Below are 20,834 nucleotides of genomic sequence, written 5' to 3' on the forward strand. Positions count from 1 at the left end.
AAACAAGCACTGTTTTCTGTGCTGATGTGTGTATGTGTGTGTTTATACATGTAAGATAGAAAGGGCTCTTCAGCCTTACCACCAAGGCTGTGTATCTCAGACTGCATCAGGAATGAATCTACAAAGTTGTCATTATTTGAATATTCCCACTAAAATCTAGTCCTTTTCCTGACAGAGGGATACGCTGAAACATCCAAGTGTCTGGAGAAAACATAACTTTCATTCCTTGGATGGGACATCAACCAGAGCCTTTCACCCTCAGACGGGGTTGCCTCTCCTCTCAAGTCCTGTAAGTTCCCTGAGTCCCCTCGTGCCCAGCACCTGCAGGCCACTGAGATGCTTGCAAGCACTTCAGCTAATGTTAATAGAAATATTTCAAAGTCTGTGAAATAAATTTTCAGTTAGAAAACCTTGTAAGTTTTGATAGTACATTTAATAGCTGTATGATAATATAGGAAAGGACTATAAGTTGAACAAATATAAAATGTATTTCACTGGTCCTGAAATTTCTAAAATTCTTTTGCCAAGCATTTTGTTAATAAGTGTAAAAAAAATTTTTAAATACCTTGATGAAGTTTAATACAATTAGTTTTTTTCTTAGTCTCAGTAAATATTAGTACCAGCAGCAGTATTATTTAGAAAGTAGTATAAATAGTTCCATAGTTTCAAGTGCAGTGGTTAAAATCTAGCTTTGGAGGGCTTGGAATATTGTTCAGAGACAGCAGATCCAAGTAGGAGGCCCTGGGTTCTATTCCAGCACCACTTGGGAGGGTGAGGCTAGATGACTGCAAATCAGAGCTATCCTGGGCTATAAAGTGAGACCCTGTCTCCAAAGAGTGGGGTTATGTTTGAAAGAAGACATCTGGATATGAAATTATTTTCCTTGAAGTATGCACACACACACATGCATGTCCACATCCATGCAACTACACACATGAACTCCATGTGGATAAAATAGTAGAATGGAATTGGCTGAGTAGAAGTTTAGTAGGTGCCTGGACAGATACTTAGAAAGAACCTAGCATGATGGACAGAAAGGGGAGGGAATGGTAATCCTGAAAGGGCCATAGACAACAAAGTGAAATGCTCAGAATGTCTAGCAGAAGTTCTAAGCACAGAGCAGGCAGGGCATGGAGAATGAAGTGAAGGAAGACAGAGCTGAGTTATGCTGAGAATTGTACAGACAAGTCCTTATTTGTTTGTTTTTGTTGGTTTGTTTTATATGGTCTGGTTCTGGGACACAATTGATTCAGAGACTTTTTCTGTGGAATTAAAAGGTTGAACCCATTTGAACACGCACATGCTAGGAAAGCATCCTACCAATCTTTTTCCCTGTTATTATTATCTTTGTCTAGGATGGTTGGCTTTCCTTTGAGGCAGGGTCTCCCAGAGTTGTCCATCTGGCCCTGAGCTTTCTGTCCTCTGGCCTCAGCAGCTGTGCAGTTTACTGGGTTGCCGTTACTCCTAGCCATGATTTCATCTGTTTCTTCTCAGACCAGTGCATCACAGACTTTTATACATGTTTTAATTCCAAAACCAATCTAATTCTCATGTTGTATGTGACTACCCTTAATTTGAACTTAGAACTTTCATTTTTTAATGTGTTTTGTAAGAAATACAATCTAGTATATGCTAGTGATTGAAACTTCAGAGCACTGTTTTTTAAAGCCATTCTCTGTAAAGTATTACATTTCTTGGAAATGTTACAGTGGGTAGAATTTCAGCACTCTTTTTCCCCCCTTTTAATTTAAGCTCTAAGTGTTACAGGCACACGTCCCCCCAAAGCAGATAAGTTAATAACAGTCCTGGGGTAGAAAGATGGCTCAGTCACAAGCCTGAGGACCTGGGTTCAGATCCTCAGTGCCCACACAAAAGCCAAGCACTACAGCAAGTGTCTGTAGTCCCAGTGATGGGGGCCGGGGCAGAGATGGAGGAGCTCTGGCACTTGCTTACCAGCCAGGCTAGTAGAATCAGTGGGACCCAGGTTCAATGAGAGACCCTGACTCAAACAGTGAGGTAAAGAGTGACTGAAGAAGATGCCTGACATTGACCTCTGACCTCCACACATATGTGCACACCTGCAAACACATACTTGTACTTGTACATGAACACAAACACCATATACACACAGAGTAAGAGTCCTTGCACAGAGATACTATGTAAGCTTTAGTTTTGGGAAAAGCCTAGTTCTACTTAAAACCTAGTCAAAGTGCTTTTATGAGTATCTAGGGGTTTTTTTCCATATTAGTTAATAAAATGCGAATGAAAGAAAAATAGTGATAAGCATCATTATTCAAAGTAAACTGTTTTTAGAGAAATACTATTACTTTAAGGATATACTTTGGGCCAGTGAGATGGCTCAGCAGGTAAAGGTGCTTGCTGCCAAACCAGGTGACCTAAATTCAGTCCCTTGGGCCCACATGATGGAAGAAGAGAACTAACTCATATATTTGTCCTCTGACCTCTACATGTATGCTCCAGCATGCATGTACCCAGACACATATAAAAAATAAATGTCATTTAAAACAATATGCTTAATTTGGATTTTCTGAGTGTTTTCATAATTTTTAAAAGGTAGTCCTTTAAAAAATACAAATAATAGCTGGGTGGTGGCGGCTCATGCCTTTAATCCTAGCATTTGAGAGGCAGAGGCAGGTGGATCCCTGTGAGTCCAAGGCCAGCCTGGTCTACAGAGTGAGTTCCAGGACAGCCAGGGCTACATAGAGAAACCCTTTCTTTTTTTTCTTTTTTTTTTTTTTTTTTTTTTTGAGGCAGGATTTCTCTGTGTAGCTTTGTGCCTTTCCTGGAACTCACTCTGTAGCCCAGGCTGGCCGAGAAACCCTTTCTTGAAAACAAACAAACAAACAAACAAAAAATACAAATAATTGTTTTGTTTTTAGGTTCCTCAAAGAAAAACGCAGTCAGGTTGCTTTGATCTAGACACTTCGCTGCTGCATCTGAGAAGCTTGTCCTCCAGAAGGTAATTACTCAAAGTGCATGTGTGTGAAGTAGAATGGCGCAGCAGACATGCTAACACTGAGTCAAAAGTGTAGTAAAATAAAATATTATCTTGGGACTGGAGAGATAGTGCAGTGGTTAAGAGCACTGGACGCTCTTGTAGAGACCCTGGTTCGATTCCCAGCACCCACATGGTGGCTTGCAACCATCTGTAACTTACAGATGGAATCTGACCTTCCTCTGGTCTCCATGGACACCAGGCACACGTGGTACACAGACGTACATGCAGACAAAATACCCTTGTGCATACATTTTATAGAAATTAAAATTTTTAATTAAAGAGCAACAAAGTCTTATTTTCATTGTGATGTTGTAAAGAGTGAGACAATGAGCCTCACTGTGTACTTGTCACCGTAATCAGAAACACATTGGCTTGAGGTTTGAAGTGGATTCATTCATTTCTACTCCTTAACCTGTCTTCTAGCCCACATTCCCTCCCTCCCTCTCTCCCTCCCACCCTCCCTTTTTCTGTCCTTCCCTCCCTCCCTCCCTGCTTCCTTCTTTGTCAGTCCTGGGATCCAGCCTAGGGCTTCATATGGAGTAGTTAAGTATTCTGCCTCTGGGGCTACATCTCCAGCCCCGTAATTACAGTCACATAATTTAGTCTTTGTTTTCAGCTGAAAGTGAGCTGGTTGTAAAATTCTGAATATCATCCATTTCCAGTAGCTTCCACTATGTGATATATTATAAATTATACCTTGAAACCTTTCAGTGAATTATGTGTGTGTGTATATATATATAATATATCCTTTACCAAATATTAGCAATACAATATTTAATCTGAAATTTCAACTACAAATTTTGTATTTTAAAATTTGATAACATTAATTTTATTATATTAGTTTGAATGAACTTCCTCTAATTCTAATCAGCTTCTAATTCATTTTACAGATATAAATAAAAAAATATTGCAGTTAATGTGTTCTTTTTTTCTTTGCTTTTTTAAAATAGCTCTCGACCATGTCTGAATATTGAAGAGGACACAGATGTTCATGAAAAACCTTTTTTGAGTTCGAGTGCTCCACCAATCACAAGTCTTAGTCTCCTAGGAAATTTTGAGGTAATGTTGTTTTGAAACTATTTTAGGAGTCAAAGAGCCTCCAACTAGGACTACAGTATCGTTATGTCTTTAATAATATTCTTTCTGAGAAGAAAATTAGACTCTTATTTTTTCAGTTAAACTAAACAAAACACCATAGATTCAGCATTTTTTTTTAAAGCAATCATTTTCCAACATGACAAATGCTTGATTTAGCTTTCTAATGCAACATCTGTATGTGGCCTGTTTAAGTCCTTCTAGCACCTTCTAGTGGGCTCTCTCATGGGCACATACCTTCTCTGGTAGAGCCTATTATATAACATAGCCCAGGCTAGCCTTGAACTCAGAGAAGTCCTGTTGCCTCAGATACCCAAGTGCTGAGATTTCGGGTGTGAGTCACTATAACATCATTTTTCATTTTGAGACATGATCTCTCTGTGTCACCCAGAGTAGCCTTGAACTTACTCTCTAGCGTAGTCTGGCTCCCAAGTGGCTACTCACAATACTCTTGCCTCGGCCTTCCAAATGTTGGGATTGCAGATGCATGCTACCATGGGAACTAGAAAGCATAGTCAAGTATTTCCTTAAATAGAAAATTAAATGAAAGCTGGACAGTGGTTGTACATGCCTTTAATCTCAGCACTTGGGAGGCAGAGGCAGGAGGATCTCTGAGTTCAGGCCAGCCTGGTCTACAGAGCAAATTCCAGGACAGCCAGTGCTACACAGAGAAACCCTGTCTTGTGTTAGAAGAGAGAGAGAGAGGGAGAGAAAGAGTGAGGGAGGGGGAAAGAAAGAAAATGAAATGAATTACTAATTGTTCTATCTTCCAGGAATCTGTTCTGAATTACCGTTTAGACCCCCTCGGCATAGTTGATGGCTTTACTGCCGAGGTAGGAGCCAGTGGTACTTTCTGCCCCACGCACTTAACTCTGCCCGTGGAAGTGTCTTTCTACAGTGTTTCGGATGATAATGCTCCCTCGCCTTATATGGCAAGTACCTTTTTCATTGTCTTTTTCTGCAAGAATCAGCCAACCTAGTAATTCACACCTCTGCTTCAGTCCTGTCCTTGAAAACATGAAGCAATTCCTAAGAGAAAGTTAGAAACCGATATAGATCAGTAAGCCAAACTCCTGCTCCATGACCTTTTTCTCAGTTGGCTTAAATAACAGGTGACCTGGTTTGCATTTGAAAATGGTGCTGAAAATTTACTCGTTTCTGCACGACTTACTGATGACTGATTGACACAGCCAGTCCAACCTGCCAAGTTCACACAAATCCCCCAGTGCTTAATGCACACTCTAATTCCAGGTGGCTACTGCCTTCTCACATATTTCTTACCTCAGTCACACTTAGTAAGATCTGGGGACCTGTGGCTGCCCGAGGCCCCTTCACCCCACCTTCTCCTGTTTGGTTTGTCTTTGGCACATTCTTTTTTGAACATGGGGTTCTAGGGAGTATGAGCTATTTCTCATTACAGCAGTGTCTTAGTGGAAAGAAAGAGAGCTTCTGGGAGTTAGAGCACAGCCTTGAGCCTGCGGTCCAGTAAATTTATCTTTCCCATTTTCTGTTGCAGTGGATTCTGGGTAAAATAAGCATTACCCTGCAGAAGTGCTTCTGAACACCGGAGTGTATATAAACACTTCTTCAAAATACCAAGGAGAAGTTTGTAGTGACGGTGTGAAGTGCAGGGTCACATAAGTCTCACTGTGAGAAGCAGAAATTCACACAGGCCTAGAACTCTACAGCCTGACTTCACACCTGCCCAGTGGCTCCCTCTCTCCTGCCTCAGGGCTTTGAAGAACACTAGTGACAATGTCTTTTGTTAAGAATAAAAGCTGTGAAAAAGGATTTCCCCATACCTGAGAGGAGGAGATGCTATGCTTTTTAGGGCCCTAAATCTGGCCACCTCATTGTTGACCCAGTTTGTCAAGGAGGCTAGTTTAGACTTACTCCATTTTTAGGGTGAAATTTTGGTCAAGGTCCTGGTTAGTGTTTTAGACTTTGATAGAAAATAACAGAGTTCTGAAATATGTACAAACAGAAGACTCTGAATAGTTACTGGAAAAGGGATAAGTCAACCTACTGAATTAAGTTAGTTCATCCTTTAAGGATGCCTGCCTTCATATCTCAGTAGGTTTGAGGCCAGCATGGGCTATGTAGTGAGTTCTAGAAGAGCCTTGGCTACAGAGGGGAACCCTGTCTCAAAAATCTAAAACAACTGAAAATCAAGGCCTGCCTGCCTTTTCTGTAATATGGTCTTCGCTCAACTGTCTATCATATTTCCCCCTAGCCTGTTTACTTAGTAGGTATGGGTTCCTTTTACTAGCAGCTCACTCCAAACATTCCACTACAAATCTTTCCTAAATTTTGTTCTATTTTGATAGTTTAGTCTTCTTTCAAAGGACTGATCATGTTTTGTTAGATGATACGTATCCCAGACCACCAGAAGTCATGCACCCTTATGTTACTCTAATAATTGTGTGACCTTTCCTCACAGGTTGAATGGTCCCCAGAGGTAAAATGTTAGGACAGAACAGTCTTTGTGGTGAGATTCTGCATCAAACAATTCTTTAAAAATCAATTCTTCCTGTTGAAGTCAGCAGTAAGAATGTGCTCCCAGAACTGCACCACAACACTCAGCTGCCTGGAAACGGTGTCAGAGAAACCAGTCTGACCTCAAAGTCTGCGTAGCTGAGGCTGACTTTGAACTCCTGGTCTTGCTGTCTCCACATCCCAAGTAATGGGATTACTGGTGTGTCGTCACACCCTACAATTCAATAATTTGAAGATTTTTTTATGTGTGCTAGGAGTCTGTCAAATTTAGTTCATCTTAACCTTTCTATGACAAAAATGCCAGAGGAGATGTTTCTTTATATTAAATAGGGTAATTTCCTAAGTGTAAATACTAACAGTCTGGCCTGTGAAACGAATCAAGTCATATTAATCAAATTCTGGTATTTTTGTGTAATTCCTAGCTGTCCAGTGCTTCTGCTGGTTTTCTATCCTTTGAGATTGTTGTTTGGAGGCTGGAGCAAAGGCTCAGCAGTTAAGAATACTGGCTGCTCTTCCAGAGGACCCAAGTTTGGTTCCCAGCACCCACCTTAGGCAGCTTACAACGGTCTCTGATGCTAGTTCCAGGGGATCCAACGCCCTCTTTTGGCCTCCAAGGGTACTGTACTCATATGCACATACCCACACAAATACACTCAATTGAAAAGGAAAAAAAATGTTTGTATTGGAGTGCTGCGCTAAACTTAAAAGACCTTTTAAATTTTTTCAGTCACTATCAGCTTAATCACATTATTGTTATGTTCTAAAAACTATCAGAACTGTATATTAGAGAAAGAAATACAGTCACAGTTGTAGTTCCAACCACCCTGGCTTTCTCCTTCTTGTGTGAGAAGGAGGTTATGAGAAAGGGCAGTAACTCCTGGCTCTACCAGTGTGACTATAAAAGTAGCTATCATTTTAATATGCTTTACTTTTCCTTTCTGGAACTAGAAAGAAGAGTGTGTTTTTCATGTAACTGTCCACACTGCTTGTTCTTGAAAAGTGGTGAGCACACGCCTCAGTGAGTATGCTGAGCACACTGTGAGGAAATACTGTTGCATTGCAGGGGCCTAAGTCTAATGTCCATGCTCTCCAGGTGAAGTTAGGATCATGTGTCAGAGTATGACTCTCTTTTCACTGTGGTCCACTCCTTTTTATTCCCAACCCGGGTCTAGTTTCCAAACCCAACAAAGATGTCACCTAGTGCCACAGTCCTGTGATATGTTACTGTCTCCACCTATGGCCATGTGGTCACCCTGGTTACTGAGAAGCTTTTGCGTGTTCAATCTGAGCTTTGAGTTTACTTCCTTTACATTTCTTCTTTCTTCCTCGTTGTTTGGACTTTGCAGACAAAATGCCTATGCTTAAGGTTTTCTTAAACTTGGTTTACAATGATATCATCAGGAAAGTCCTGTTGAAAGGCAGATTTGGTTTGGTAGATCTGGAGAGTGGCTAGGCAGACTGCTTTTCTAGCGAGATCATGTGTCTGCTGCTGCTGCTGCTGCTGCTGCTGGTGAAATGACTGTGATTCACCTTTCACCTCTCCTTGGATCTCATCTCTCAAGCCACTGTGCTCTGGTTTAGAGCTAGTTCAAAGTCTTAGATTGCTTAACAAGGAAACAGCTAAAGGGCAGTAGCCTGGGCATCTCAACACTTGAGGGGCTGAGGCAGGGGATTTTCATCCGTTCCAGCCCAGTCTTGGCTACATAGCAAGGCTTTGTGTAAACCAAAAAGCAAACCAAAAGAAACAGAAATAAATTAAACATGGTGACACACATGGTGTAATCCCAACACGTGGGAAGCAGAAGCAGGAGGATCTGGAGTTCAAGGCCAGACTTGGCAACATAGCCTGTTTGAAACCAGCCTGGACTACAAGAGACCCTGTGTCAAAAAAAATGGAAAAAAAATAAACATTCCAAGCACCTCAAGAAGATAGAGGTTAAGACACAGTGTGACCCAGCTACTTCTGAAGTAGCATTTCCTTTTGGAAAAGGACTTGTGTGGCTTTGGTGCAGAACAGGCAGCCTTGTGTTGCTGGTAGACCTTCATTTTTCACATTTGCTTTGAACATCTCTTCTGCTGGAAATTCATCAGACTGGAACCTGGGACCCTACCCCCACCTACCTGTTGTCTTAGTTCTTTTCTTCTGTCTGTCATTAGAAAATTTGATGTTTAAGTTGTTGACTCCCTGACTGAAGAATTCCTTCTATTTGGGGCCCAAAATGATACTTTGTGTACTCCAATATACTTTTCTATACTCCAAGACCAGCCACTTCTTTGCTTCTCCATTCCCCCTCTTCTCTTGGATGATGGGAACTAATCCTATAGCCTCACTTTATTTCCTTATGGCTAGGAAACCTGACCCTTAGTCTGTCTCGGTGGCAGTTCCCAGCAGTGTGGCCTTAGGTCATGCTGTATGCTGATTGTTGCAAACATGTCCAGAAGAGCAGCAGTGAATGGTTTCTTTAGAAGGGGGAGCCTCACTGTTTCATATTCACAGACTGTATCTCAATGCAATTTGAATATTTTCCCATAGAAATGTTACTGAAAGTGTAATAACGTGTTGTGTTGTTACTTTTTGTCTTTTATATACATATGCACTCAATTTGTCTTCTTTTGTTTCAAGGGTGTGATTACTTTAGAGTCCCTTGGTAAAAGGGGTTATCGAGTACCTCCTTCAGGAACGATACAAGTGGTATGTGTTTTATAGCCTACAATTGCAATAATCATTCTCTCACACACATATAGAACTTAGCCCTTTCTCCTGCTACTGCTGCTGCAACAACCTTGGTAAGTAACAGTGGGCTGCAGCTCTGTTTGGAGTTGCCATGCTCTGCCCCAGGAGTGACCATTTTGGGGACCTCCATTAAAGGAAAAGATAATTAATAATCTAATAGAGGTGAATGCTTTAGGCAAATGATACATACCATTTACATGACTTAAACTGACCTGTTTTCAATATAATTAGATCCTGACCAGTGTCTTCTATTAAATATTAAACCATATTGAGATTGACCTATATAAAAGGAGACCCCAAAATATTAGAAATGCTTTGGTAGGAAAATATGGGAAATGAGGTGTTATTACTAGTGTAATGGTTTCTAAAACTGACCCAGTACAATCTGATGATTCCAGAGCAGAGAAGGTGGCATTCCTTCATCTGTATATTCATCTAATTTGGGCTCAGAATACCCCTTATAACCAGGACAGACCTGATCTACGTTATCTTTCTATCTGATCTAGATAACACCGAAAGTCCTCAATCTGCTTCAGATTTTGCAGACTGGAAGAATCTGGCTGAGGCTGGCTGCTTGCACTCAGCCTCTGGTCTAGCCCAACAGGCTTTCTGAGCCCTGTGACCTCAGGGAGTCAGCGCTTTTGTCAGCCTGGTCACACCTTATCACGTCTGTCTCAGTGCTATGCTGAGCCTGTGCATTTATCTGGCCTCTCACAGGGGTGGGACAGTAGTGAGCAATCTGCATGTGTACCACCAAGAACGGCTGCATATTAAAATGTGATTTCTCTGTCCCAGACTGTTTGTTTAAAGTTCAAGAGTGATAGGCTTCTGTTCTCTAGCCCCTGACTGTGGAACCCATGAGGGCATGTGAATCACTGGAGAGCTAGCTGTGAGCTGCCCTAGTAATAAGACATTAACCCAGAAAGAAAAGTCCACCTCTGAGTGGTCCATTTTATTTGGATGATTTTATTTCTTACGTGGTTTGAAATTCTGGGTCTGCTTGTGCTTGTTGAATGTATCAGCCTTGATCTTAGCACTGCTAGGTTGTAAACTTGGATCATAATGTTGATATATTTCTCATTTTGATTCAGTGAGTGATGGCCAGCCCCGGGATGAGCTTCTGAAAGCATGGCACCAAGTTACCGATTGATGTGTTGGTAATTTGGTTAAAGTCAGTTCAGCAGCCTGGGTTTTTATTTAAAAATGTATATTAAAAAATAAATTATTCATAGCCAAGAACAATTGAATGACTTCAGCCTTCTCATATTTTGGTCTCTAATGATACTGATGATTTGTGAAGTCTGATCATTTGTGGATGATTCCGAGTATGAAAATATAATGTTGTTATAGACTTTGAAGCTAATGAGAATGAGCTTTATATCCTGACCTGGAAATATTTTCAATAGAAAAGTCTCCCTTTGAACATTTATAGCAATATAATTTTACAATAAGTAGTTTAAAACAGCTACTTTAAACTTAGTTTTGCTGAGCTTGTATTTTTATTTTAAAAACTGCAATCCATTAAAACATAAGAAAAATTATAATCCACCTTGAGAACTTGCGGTTGATATCACCAGCTAATATTTGAAATGACAGAACCTAGAATATGCTCACAAAATACACCATGAGAACTGTATTCTGCTTAAATTAGCACAACAGTTTCTGAAAATCTGAACAGTGAGAAAAATGTGTCTGGTTTGCTATTAAATATGAAATTTGTGGCTAAAGATTTTGACTTACTACAGGATTTTATCTTATTGTGACATAAGAAATGAAGTTGAATCTTTGAAAAAAATTTGAGTATTACTTTGTGAACTTTTGAAATGTTAATGTTAGCCTCTGAAATGGAACCTATCTAGTGGAATTAAATTACTAAACTGTCTGTTTAATTACTGGCATGGTGCTGTGAGTCATATAAACAATCATCATTGTGAAGAATAACCCCTCTGTTGTTTCTTCAGACCTTATTCAATCCTAATAAGACTGTGGTGAAGATGTTTGTTGTGATGTATGACCTACGAGGTATGCCCGCCAATCACCAGACATTCCTGCGACAGAGAACATTTTCTGTTCCTGTTAAACAAGAAATGAAGAGAAGTATTAATAAAGAGAGCGTCCAGCACACAGCACAGTTATTACGCTACCTCATACATCTGAGGTAATGTTTCAAATTAATAGGAAAATAGCCTTACTTCAGAACAATTTAACATCGTTACACTTGTTTTGTAAGGGAACTTTTTGACCAACTGGACCAGTACCGTGTACTCTGCTCATGGGGCCTCTTGACAACATGCCCGGATGGAGAACGTGTGGCATTCATTCCTCCCACCCTTGGTGCTTACTGGAGTCAGGGGCTCGCACTTGTAGCTGTTAACTGGGAAATACTGAAAGTCAGAGTGAAGCCTGATAATTGAGGCAGTAAGTTTTTAACCAGTGATGCTGATAGAAACTTAACCTGAGCCATCAGCCTGGATTGCAGTTAGCAGCAGGCATGTAGTAAACCGCCAAAGCTAGTTATGGAGTGAGCCTCTTACCTGTAATCCCGAATCTGGGTGGTCGAGGCTCCAAGATACTTTATATCTTCTAAATCAGCAATTTGTTTTACACTCGGCACAGTCCATTTGAAGTAGTCCCATTTCAGGTGGCTGTTAACCACGTGTAGCTAGTGGCCATATTGGACAGAGGAGTTCTGAAAATGGACTCTCCATCACTCCTTGACCATTTCCTGCAAGGCATGCTTCTAGACATCTAGGAGGTAATAGTGCTACATGGAGGGCACATTTCCAGGATGCCTTAGTCTCCGAGTTACTGAGCTCTAGGTTGTGGAAGGGTTTTGGGTTTTGTTGTCCTTCTGGTTCATTTTGCCAACATCCCTAAGTTGCATTTTAACCCCCACCCCCACCCCCCACCCCCCCACCCCCTGCCAATCCCTATGTAGCCCTCAGGAACACTGAGCAAAACAAAAGCAGAAGTCAGCAGCCTTGTTCCTGTAACTGTAGAACATTCTCAGCCATATCAGTGATTGGCTCTCAGGACCCTGTGGGTCCCAGCTGTCCTTCCGTGTGTAAGCCCCATGCTGCAGCTTGGGTCGGGAATGAGTTAGACATGCAGTTTCCACACCTGAAGCAGTGACTGACTGTTCCTCTTAGAATGCTGCTTGGTGGGCCTCTCCCTGTCTTGTTCTGTCCCCAGAAGACAGTGTGTTACACTCACCTTGGCAATGCCTGACAAGAGCATCATACTACACCATGTTCCATAAGCTAGGAGTATGAAAAACTGCCTGTGCAACACAAACTTGGAAAACTTTGTCAAAAGAAGAAATGTGGGCAGGTGAGATATGCCTCACGTGGTACAAGGACCAACTCGCACAAGTTGTCCCTCTGAAAACTACTTGCATGGTGGCAAGTATCCCCTCCCCTCCCCTCACACACAGATTTTTTTTTTTTTTAATGTTAAACCAAGCACTTGGAGAGGCAGAGGCAGGATGACTGACTGCTGTGAGTTCAAGGTCATCCTAGACTATGTAGTGAATTCCATGTAAGCCTAGATTACAGGGTGATATCCTAGTGTAAGAAACTTAAAAAACAAATAGATAAAATGAGATGTGAAATAAAATGGCAACAAATAAATAAAGGAGACGTGTAATGAAATCGCATAGTATAGCAATACTTCCCAGTGGTGGGCAGTGCTGCTCACTGAGAGAGTGTCTGTCTCCCTAGTACGAGAGTGTGAGGAAGGCCCTGGATTTTTTTTTCAGTGCTACCAAAATAAATAATAATAAAAAGCAATGACAGCCAAGCCCGGTGATGGAGGCAGTGATTTTAGCAGTTTGGGGAGGCTGAGGAGGGAGGATCCCAAGTTCAGCTCTGCCTGGGCTACAGTGCACAGTCAAGACCAGCCTTTGCAGCATAGTGAGACCTTGCCAGAGTCAAAAGAAAAAAGAGGGCTGAAAATACAGCTTTTTGAGAGTACTTTCCTAGTGTGTATGAGAGTCTGGGTTCAGTCCCGAGTACCGCAAAGTCAGTCTGTCCGTCAGCCTCCCAGCCCAATGGGAAGGAGGCAGTCTTCGGATTCAGCACCCATTTCAGCGTTGTCTTGACGCCTGCTGTTTGGTTGTTTGGTGGCATCGGGGATCAAACCTAGAGCCCAGTGAACGCTGCTGAGTTGCATTACCAGCCTCCTGAAGTTGAACAGCCTTAGCATGTGTAGCCAACACTCACCCCAAATCAGCGACCTCGCCTTTCAGTCTTCACATAACACGACTAAATACTTATAAGCTATACAAAGCCTAATTGGAAAAATGGCATCTTCCCCAAAGCCTTCCAAGGTGAAAACTTAAGGGAGGAGAAGTGAGCCAGCCAGTGAGATTGGCCCTGGCACATGCTGCCACACCAGGCCTTTCCATTAGTTTTGGAGTAAAGTTCATAAACACAGACCATTTCTGCTATGCCAAGGACAGTAGGAGAAATCAGCACTGGGTGGCATCTGCTGGGGAAGGGTAGTGGAAGATAGAAACAGCTCCGAGCCAACTTTTGATAGCCCCTTTTCATTTCACTACTAACTTTCATCATTACTTCTAATGGTGTTTAGGTTTGATGGTTTCATGTAACCAATTGCAAAGAATAGCAGTGATTGTCCCAAAACGTGAAGCTTGCCCAGCATAATGCTTAAATGCTTAACATCTGTAATATTTGCTGCACTAAGGAGGCTAAGACAGGAAGATTACTCAAAGTTAGAGGCCAGCATTCATTATATAGTGAGTTCCAGGGCAGCCTGAGAACAGGGTGAGACCCAGTATCAAAACAAAAACTATGGACTGGGGGGCGGGGAGTGTGTGACTTGGTGGGTGAAGCACCTGCTGCACAGATCTGAGGTTCAGAACACACATTCAAGCAGGGCGAAAGTGACAGCCATCTAGAATCTTTGCTCTTAGGAGGCCAAAAATGGAATCCCTGGAATGAGCTGGCTGGCTAGAGTTTCTGGCTAGTATTTACATCAACTTGACATAAGCTAGAGTCATTTTGGAAGATTGAGAAAATGCGTCCACCAGCTTGGCCTGTGTGTGAGACGTCTTTCTGTATGCTGTGAATAGATGTTGCTCCTGGTAGTTAATAAATAAAGCTTCCTTGGTCTACGGCAAGGCAGGATAGTTCCAAGTGGGAAATCCAAGCAGAGGTACAGGAAAAGAAGGGCAAAGCCTCACATACGCCATCCAGCTGCCCAAGGAGCAAGATGCCAGCAGACCAGTAATGCCACAGCCATGTGGCAATGCATAGATTCATAGAAATGGGTTAATTTAAGTTGTAAGAGCTAGTTGGTAATAAGCTGACCATCGGCCAAATATTTATAATTAATATAAGCCTCTGAGTGCTTATTTATAAGCGGCTGTGGGACCAGGCAGAATGCAGAAAAGCCTCAGGCTACACATGTGCGCAAGCCTGTGATGCATTTCCTGATAGAGAGTTGATGAGGAAGGGCCTAGCTCACTGTGGGAAGCGCCACCCCTGGGCTGGTGGTCCTGGGTGCTACAAAAAAGCAGGAGGAGCAAGCCATTAATCACTCTTCCATGGCCTCTGCTTCAGTTTCTGCCTCTAGGTTCCAGCCTTGAGTCCCTATCCTGGCTTCCCTGGATGATGGACTACAAGTTGTAAGATGAAGTAAATCTTTTCTTCCCCAAGTTGTTTGTGTCATGGAGTTTTATCACAGCATTGGAAACCCTAACTAAGCTACTAGACTCGCCATTCAGGGAGCTCTGAGTTCAGCAAGAGTCCCTGCCTAATAAATGAAGTGGAGAGTGAGGAAAATACCTGATACTTTGATACTGTGACAGAGAGAGAGAGAGAGAGAGAGAGAGAGAGAGAGAGAGAGAGAGAGAGAGAGAGGAATGCTCACATACACAAATACACATTTAAGAAAAACTTGACTCTTGTCTGTTTTATTTTGTTTTGCTTTGAGACAAATTATTATATTATAATCCAGACTGGTTTGTAACTCAATATGTAGTCCATGATGGGCTCAAACATGACAGTCCTCCTGTCTCAGCCTACTGAATAGTGGGATTGCAGATGTAAGCAATCATATCCAGAAAAAACTTTTAGTATTCTTCAGGTATGGAAGCCATTTTAATCTACTCTGAGTCATGGGCAGCTAATTTATATGAACTGTGTCTGTCTGTGTGTCTAGGATCTGCCTGACCACAAAGCCCAAGGCGTACTCCTATAATCGGCTGGTGTCATGGAAACTTGATACCTTAGATGAGGAAGGTGCATGTGCAGCAGAGTCAGAGGGGAGCAGGGAAGTCCAAACCCAGACTCAGAACAAAGAAGCCTTGGTCCCATTACAGAACAGGAGTGCGGTTCAGGGTGTGATGAACCAGGAGTGTGATTTTGACAATTCAGACCCTAAATAAGGAACGAGTTAATGTAGTAGTACAGCAACACTGATTCTTCCTGCTTCACATTTTAATGATTAGGTTTACTTGTTTTAAAGACTCATTCTCTAACGTTATTATTCTTTCTTTGTATTTACTTAGGTTCCAGAGTTCTAAATCTGGAAAGATCTACCTCCATAGAGATGTACGGCTCCTCTTCTCTAGAAAGTCCATGGAGGTTGATAGCGGTGCTGCGTATGAACTCAAATCTTACACTGAATCGCCAACAAACCCTCAGTTTTCACCAAGATGTTGATGGGGGTGAGGGGCAACTTAAAGTATTCGCTCAGTACCCAGGCTTGAACATGAGCATCCACAGAATGGAGGCCATCAAATCAGAGCCAGCGGGTCAGTGGCACTCCTCTTGTCCTGGACCAGACTTTGTTAAAGGAGCCCTGAAGTGAGACCTGTGACTCCGTGTGGACTGGAAGCAGCCGTGTCTTCACCCTTTCCATACCGTGGAAACCACGTCATTGGACAGTTGCAATAGCAAAATCCCCGGTTAGATTAGTGTTTACACATTTTATTTCTGTTATTTAATATTTAATGTTTTCCTTAATACTCAAGTGATGTTTGTCTCTAGTGTTCTAATGTAGCACAATCCTCTGTAAAATCATACTATGTATTTTTGACATTAATGTTGAAATCGAAATATATGCACAAGTCTTTAATTTTGTGTGGTGTGTTTTAAGTGCTATTCATTTAAGCTACTGAAAGTGAGAATGAAATGTTGGGCTTCTTGAAGATTAATGCACTATGCAAGCATGTCTGCTTTTTATATCTCTCCAGGTTAGTTTTTACAACACCCATTCAGGGGCTATCCCTGGAGTAACATGCTGTTCCTCGGTGCAGTCAGACAAAGCTGCTCTATTCCCCTGGCAAGCTCTCAGCCTCATGCCCATTCTCATCCCTTCTGAGGTCCTCCCTCCCCAAAATGTTCTATTTTTCCTGAATCACAACTGTAGAGGTTTTACTTTAAATGGCTGTCCCATGCTAGATAATTTTCTCACACTTTTAAAAAGAATATGTACTTTGAAAACAAATTAATATTTATATTGTAAATATATGCAAAAAAACCTAAAACGTGTATTTGCCTTTTATTCTGAGATGAGACATTTGTTTAACTGTTGGATTAGCCATCAGACAGTTTTCATTTTACCTCTACAGCTGCCGAGGAGAGAGAGAGGCATTTGACAGCGGGAAAGGCTACCAAGCAAGGGAGCCTGACTGGATGCATCAGAAGCCTCCTCCTGCCATGCTTGGATAGAACCTGTGTTCTGTCCTTGATATTTGTGCTGGGGTGATGGGCAGCACACCAGATAACAGGAATATTTGGAGTGCAGATCAGGATTGGGACACACTCCTGTAATCCCCACACTGGGGGTGCAGAGACTGGAGGATTGCTTCAAGTTTGAAGCTAGCTGGTCTACATAGTGAGCCCCGGGAGGAGAGCCACAACTACATAGACCCTGTCTCAGAGAGAGAGAGAGAAAGAGAGAGAGAGAGAGAGATTTCCCATTCTAACTACTCAGTACCTCACTTGGTTTCAGATAATTTTCAAGTCTCCTACTATATATCCTTTAAATTAAAAATCCGCCGGGCGGTGGTGGCGCACGCCTTTAATCCCAGCACTCGGGAGGCAGAGCCAGGCGGATCTCTGTGAGTTCGAGGCCAGTCTGGTCTCCAAAGCGAGTTCCAGGAAAGGCGCAAAGCTACACAGAGAAACCCTGTCTCGAAAAACAAAAAAACAAAAACAAAAAAAAAATCCATTCTCTCCTTCAATGAACTATAGATCAGTCATGGAGTGCTTGTCTGACATGCACCAAGCCCTGGGTTCAACCCACAGCACAGTGTGAACCAGGCAAGCATGGTACACGTTGTAATCCCAACACAAGGGAGGCAGAAGCAGGAGGATCAGGAGTTCAAGGTTTATTCCTGATTCATGGTGTTTGAGGCCAACCTGTGCTACATGTGTGTCTCAAAAACAAAGGGAGGGAAGAAAAGAAAATTCTGATCTTCTGACCTTTTAAAGCTTTTACATGCTTACTAAATCCCAACTATTGTGTGCACATTCACATCAGAACCACTGGAGGCAGCTTCGATTAGCATCAGTTCTTGGACTGAACCTAATTGTAAGAATCTCTGTCAAAAGTATGTGGATGTTCCTAATCTCTATGGCTAATTCGTTAAGCATTCAGTTCCTTGCACTAGCCACATTAAATGCTCACTGGCATTTAGCACTATATGATTAGTAGCCACTGTGTTAGATAGCACAAATGTAGACAGCCCACATCATCACAGAAAGTACTATGGAACAGCCCTATTCTGGATTGAGGGCAGCTCAGGCTACAAGGACGGAAGTGATCTCAGGAAGAGGGTAAAACTAGAGAGAGTGGGATTCAAGGAAGACATCACAATCAAGTTGTTAGGCTTGGGGGCAAGTGCCTTACCTACTAAACCATCCCACTAACTCCAAAATCCTCTTGTTAAGAGGTAGGTAAAGCCAGGTGTAGTGGTACAGGCCTGTCATCCCAACATTTGGGAGACCAAGACAGAAGACTTATGGATTAGGGCTCAATATAGACTACACAATGAGTCTGTCTCAAGACAAAAAACAAACAAATGAAGAGCCGGATAAAGGGCCAGGTAAAAAGGCAGGCATAGTGGCTCATGTAATCCAGACTTCCAAAGCCTGAAGCAGGAGGACCATGAATTCAAGTCTAGCTGTAGCTCCGTAGCAAGTTGGAGGCTAGCCTGAGTTATATAGACTCTTTGTCAAAAATCATGTAAGATGAAGGTTGAACCCAGGAAATTCATGAGTTCAAGACCAACCTGAACCATAGAGTGAGACCATTCATCTCAACAAAGGACAGGACAGAGCCAGGAATGGTAGCTCATAGCTGTGATAGGGCAATGGCACATACAGGGACCATAGAGAAGAAAAACGTATCAGGAAATCCAGTGCTGGGAACCAGAGTAGCCCAAATTCCTAAACCCCAAGGTTTCCCAAACTAAGATTTCAACCATGTTTAGCTATAGCTACACGTGCAAATTCCTTGAGTTGTGTTTCATGAATTCCATAACTTGTAGGTAGCTACAGTCCAGGTGGAGAGAAACTGAGGATTTTTCTCGATCAGTTTTGGCCCAAACTGAAAAGTGAAAAGCACCCAACAGCAGAAACAAAACCGTATTTCCTTTAAACAATCGCCATTTCTTGGTTTTCTCTTTGTTTCTTGATAAAAAGGGGCAAACAGCTGACTTGAGATTCTGGTTACATCAGGCATCAACCAGAAGAGGGAGAATCATTTAATTTGAGGCCAGACTGAGCTTTGCAGCAAATCTAAGGCTAGCCTGTTTGGCTGCATAGTAAGTCCCCATCTTTAAAACAAACAAAAAGTGGAGGAGGAGGAGGAGGAGGAGGAGGAGGAGGAGGAGGAGGAGGAAGAGGAGGAGAAAGGAAGAGGAGGGGGAAGAGGAGGAGGAAGAGGAGTGGCCAATATTTAGAGGTCAAAAGAGTATTCTGAGGGGTGGAGTATTGGGGATCAATGTGCAGTTTTAAAGATTAAAGTACATGAGTAATGATGGTACAGAATCATGTTCTAACAGGCCCTGGGAATTAAGATTTGTCAAAAGTTGCTTTTTGCAGCTCCAGCTTCCTACAGAATATAACACACTGGGAGTGAGAATGGCCTGCCCCAAACCCTGGCCCTTCTAGCTCCCAGTTCTGGTATCTTGAACATAGGGCTAAATCTGCATATGTGTATATCCTGGCTTCTATTTCATCTTCCTATGTTGGAACACTGATATGGGTAAGACAGACAGATGAAGACTTTTTCTTTCTTTAGAGATGGGTCTCGTGTAACCCAAGCTGGCTCAAACTTACTGTGTAGCTCAGGATAGCCTTGAATTCCTGCTCTGACTGCCCCTACTTCCCATGTATTGAGATTACAGGTGTGTACCACCACATCTAACTCTTCTTTTCTCCTAATGTGGGTGAGCATTGCATTGGGACCAGAGCCAGGCTTTATGGCTGGTGATCCTGTTGACAGTATTACTTGGGGAAGGATGGCTTCTTAGACAGTTCCAGGACATTGCCTCTGAGGAATTTTTTTATTTGGTCACCCTGTCTCCCAGAAATTCAGATTTTTCTGACATGAATGCTACTATCTATCTTTTAGGACCAGATATATATTTATAGTCTCTGTCTTCATCTCCCCCATATCTGTCCTCTGTCTCTGTGTGTGTGTGTGTGTGTGTGTGTGTGTGTGTGTGTGTGCTGAAACTTGCAGTTTTGTTAATGCATTTAGTTGTACAACAGAGTTATAGAAAAATGTGTAGGCAGGCATGGTATCATTAGGAGTCAGTGATGTTTAGAAGCCAACTTTTGGTATAGTGGATTACCATTTGTCATTTTTACATAGATGCTTTTTTTCATTGTAGGGACTTTTTTTGGAGACAGGGTTTCTCTGTGTTGCCCTGGCTGTCTTGGAACTTACTCTGTAGACCAGGCTAGCCTCTAACTTACAGAGATCTCCTTCCTCTGCCTCCCGAGTACTGGGATTAAAGGTGTGCACCACTACTGCCTGGTGGGACAGATTCTTTTTAAGGTCACAAATACCATTTTTTCTGTGTGCCTTGTCACATCTTAACCCAAAAATCTACTGAAGTTTACAAGTGTGTGTGTGGATTGTATTTGATTAATAAAAACACTAGTTAGATGCATCCATTCGCCTGACTAGTACATTTTTCCTTCAGTCTACAGCTCTACTCAAATGAAGGGCACTGAGACTACAGCAAGAGGTTTGCTGTGAGTTCCAAGCCAGCATGGGCTAGAGTGAGACCCTATCTCAAACTAACGAAGCCAGGTGTGGCACATGTAGGAAGGCAGATTTCTGTGAGTTCTAGAACAGCTAGGAATACATAGAGAGACTCTGTCAAAAAACAAAACAAAACAAAAACCCAGAATGGGGGTGGGGGGCAAATAGCAGAAGGTTCCTTTGCCAGTATAGAATGATAACAAATACACAGTTGTTGTTTTTGTTCTTTTTGTGCAGTTTTGG

The 20,834-nt window shown here is 42.2% G+C and overlaps 1 protein-coding gene across 4 annotated transcripts in view; it reads left to right on the forward strand.

Annotated features, from left to right (window-relative positions):
- The window catches only part of Atosa (atos homolog A), a 76,540-nt gene extending 60,090 nt beyond the window's left edge, over positions 1-16,450 (forward strand). For 3 of the 4 annotated variants that reach the window (XM_052714435.1, XM_052714427.1, XM_052714420.1), the window contains 7 exons: positions 176-289; positions 2,901-2,980; positions 3,970-4,078; positions 4,888-5,046; positions 9,234-9,302; positions 11,306-11,502; positions 15,877-16,450. In XM_052714435.1, coding sequence (XP_052570395.1) covers positions 176-289; positions 2,901-2,980; positions 3,970-4,078; positions 4,888-5,046; positions 9,234-9,302; positions 11,306-11,502; positions 15,877-16,030 — 882 coding nt within the window. In that variant the 3' untranslated portion in view covers positions 16,031-16,450. Of the gene's footprint in view, positions 1-175; positions 290-2,900; positions 2,981-3,969; positions 4,079-4,887; positions 5,047-9,233; positions 9,398-11,305; positions 11,503-15,876 lie in introns of those variants that run through there. The other variant, XR_008213254.1, reaches the window with a different exon arrangement.
- Positions 16,451-20,834: the final 4,384 nt, after the last annotated feature.

Source organism: Peromyscus californicus, unplaced genomic scaffold (genome assembly GCF_007827085.1).
Source record: "Peromyscus californicus insignis strain IS unplaced genomic scaffold, ASM782708v3 Scaffold_11__1_contigs__length_118956290, whole genome shotgun sequence".
Lineage (NCBI taxonomy): Eukaryota > Metazoa > Chordata > Mammalia > Rodentia > Cricetidae > Peromyscus > Peromyscus californicus.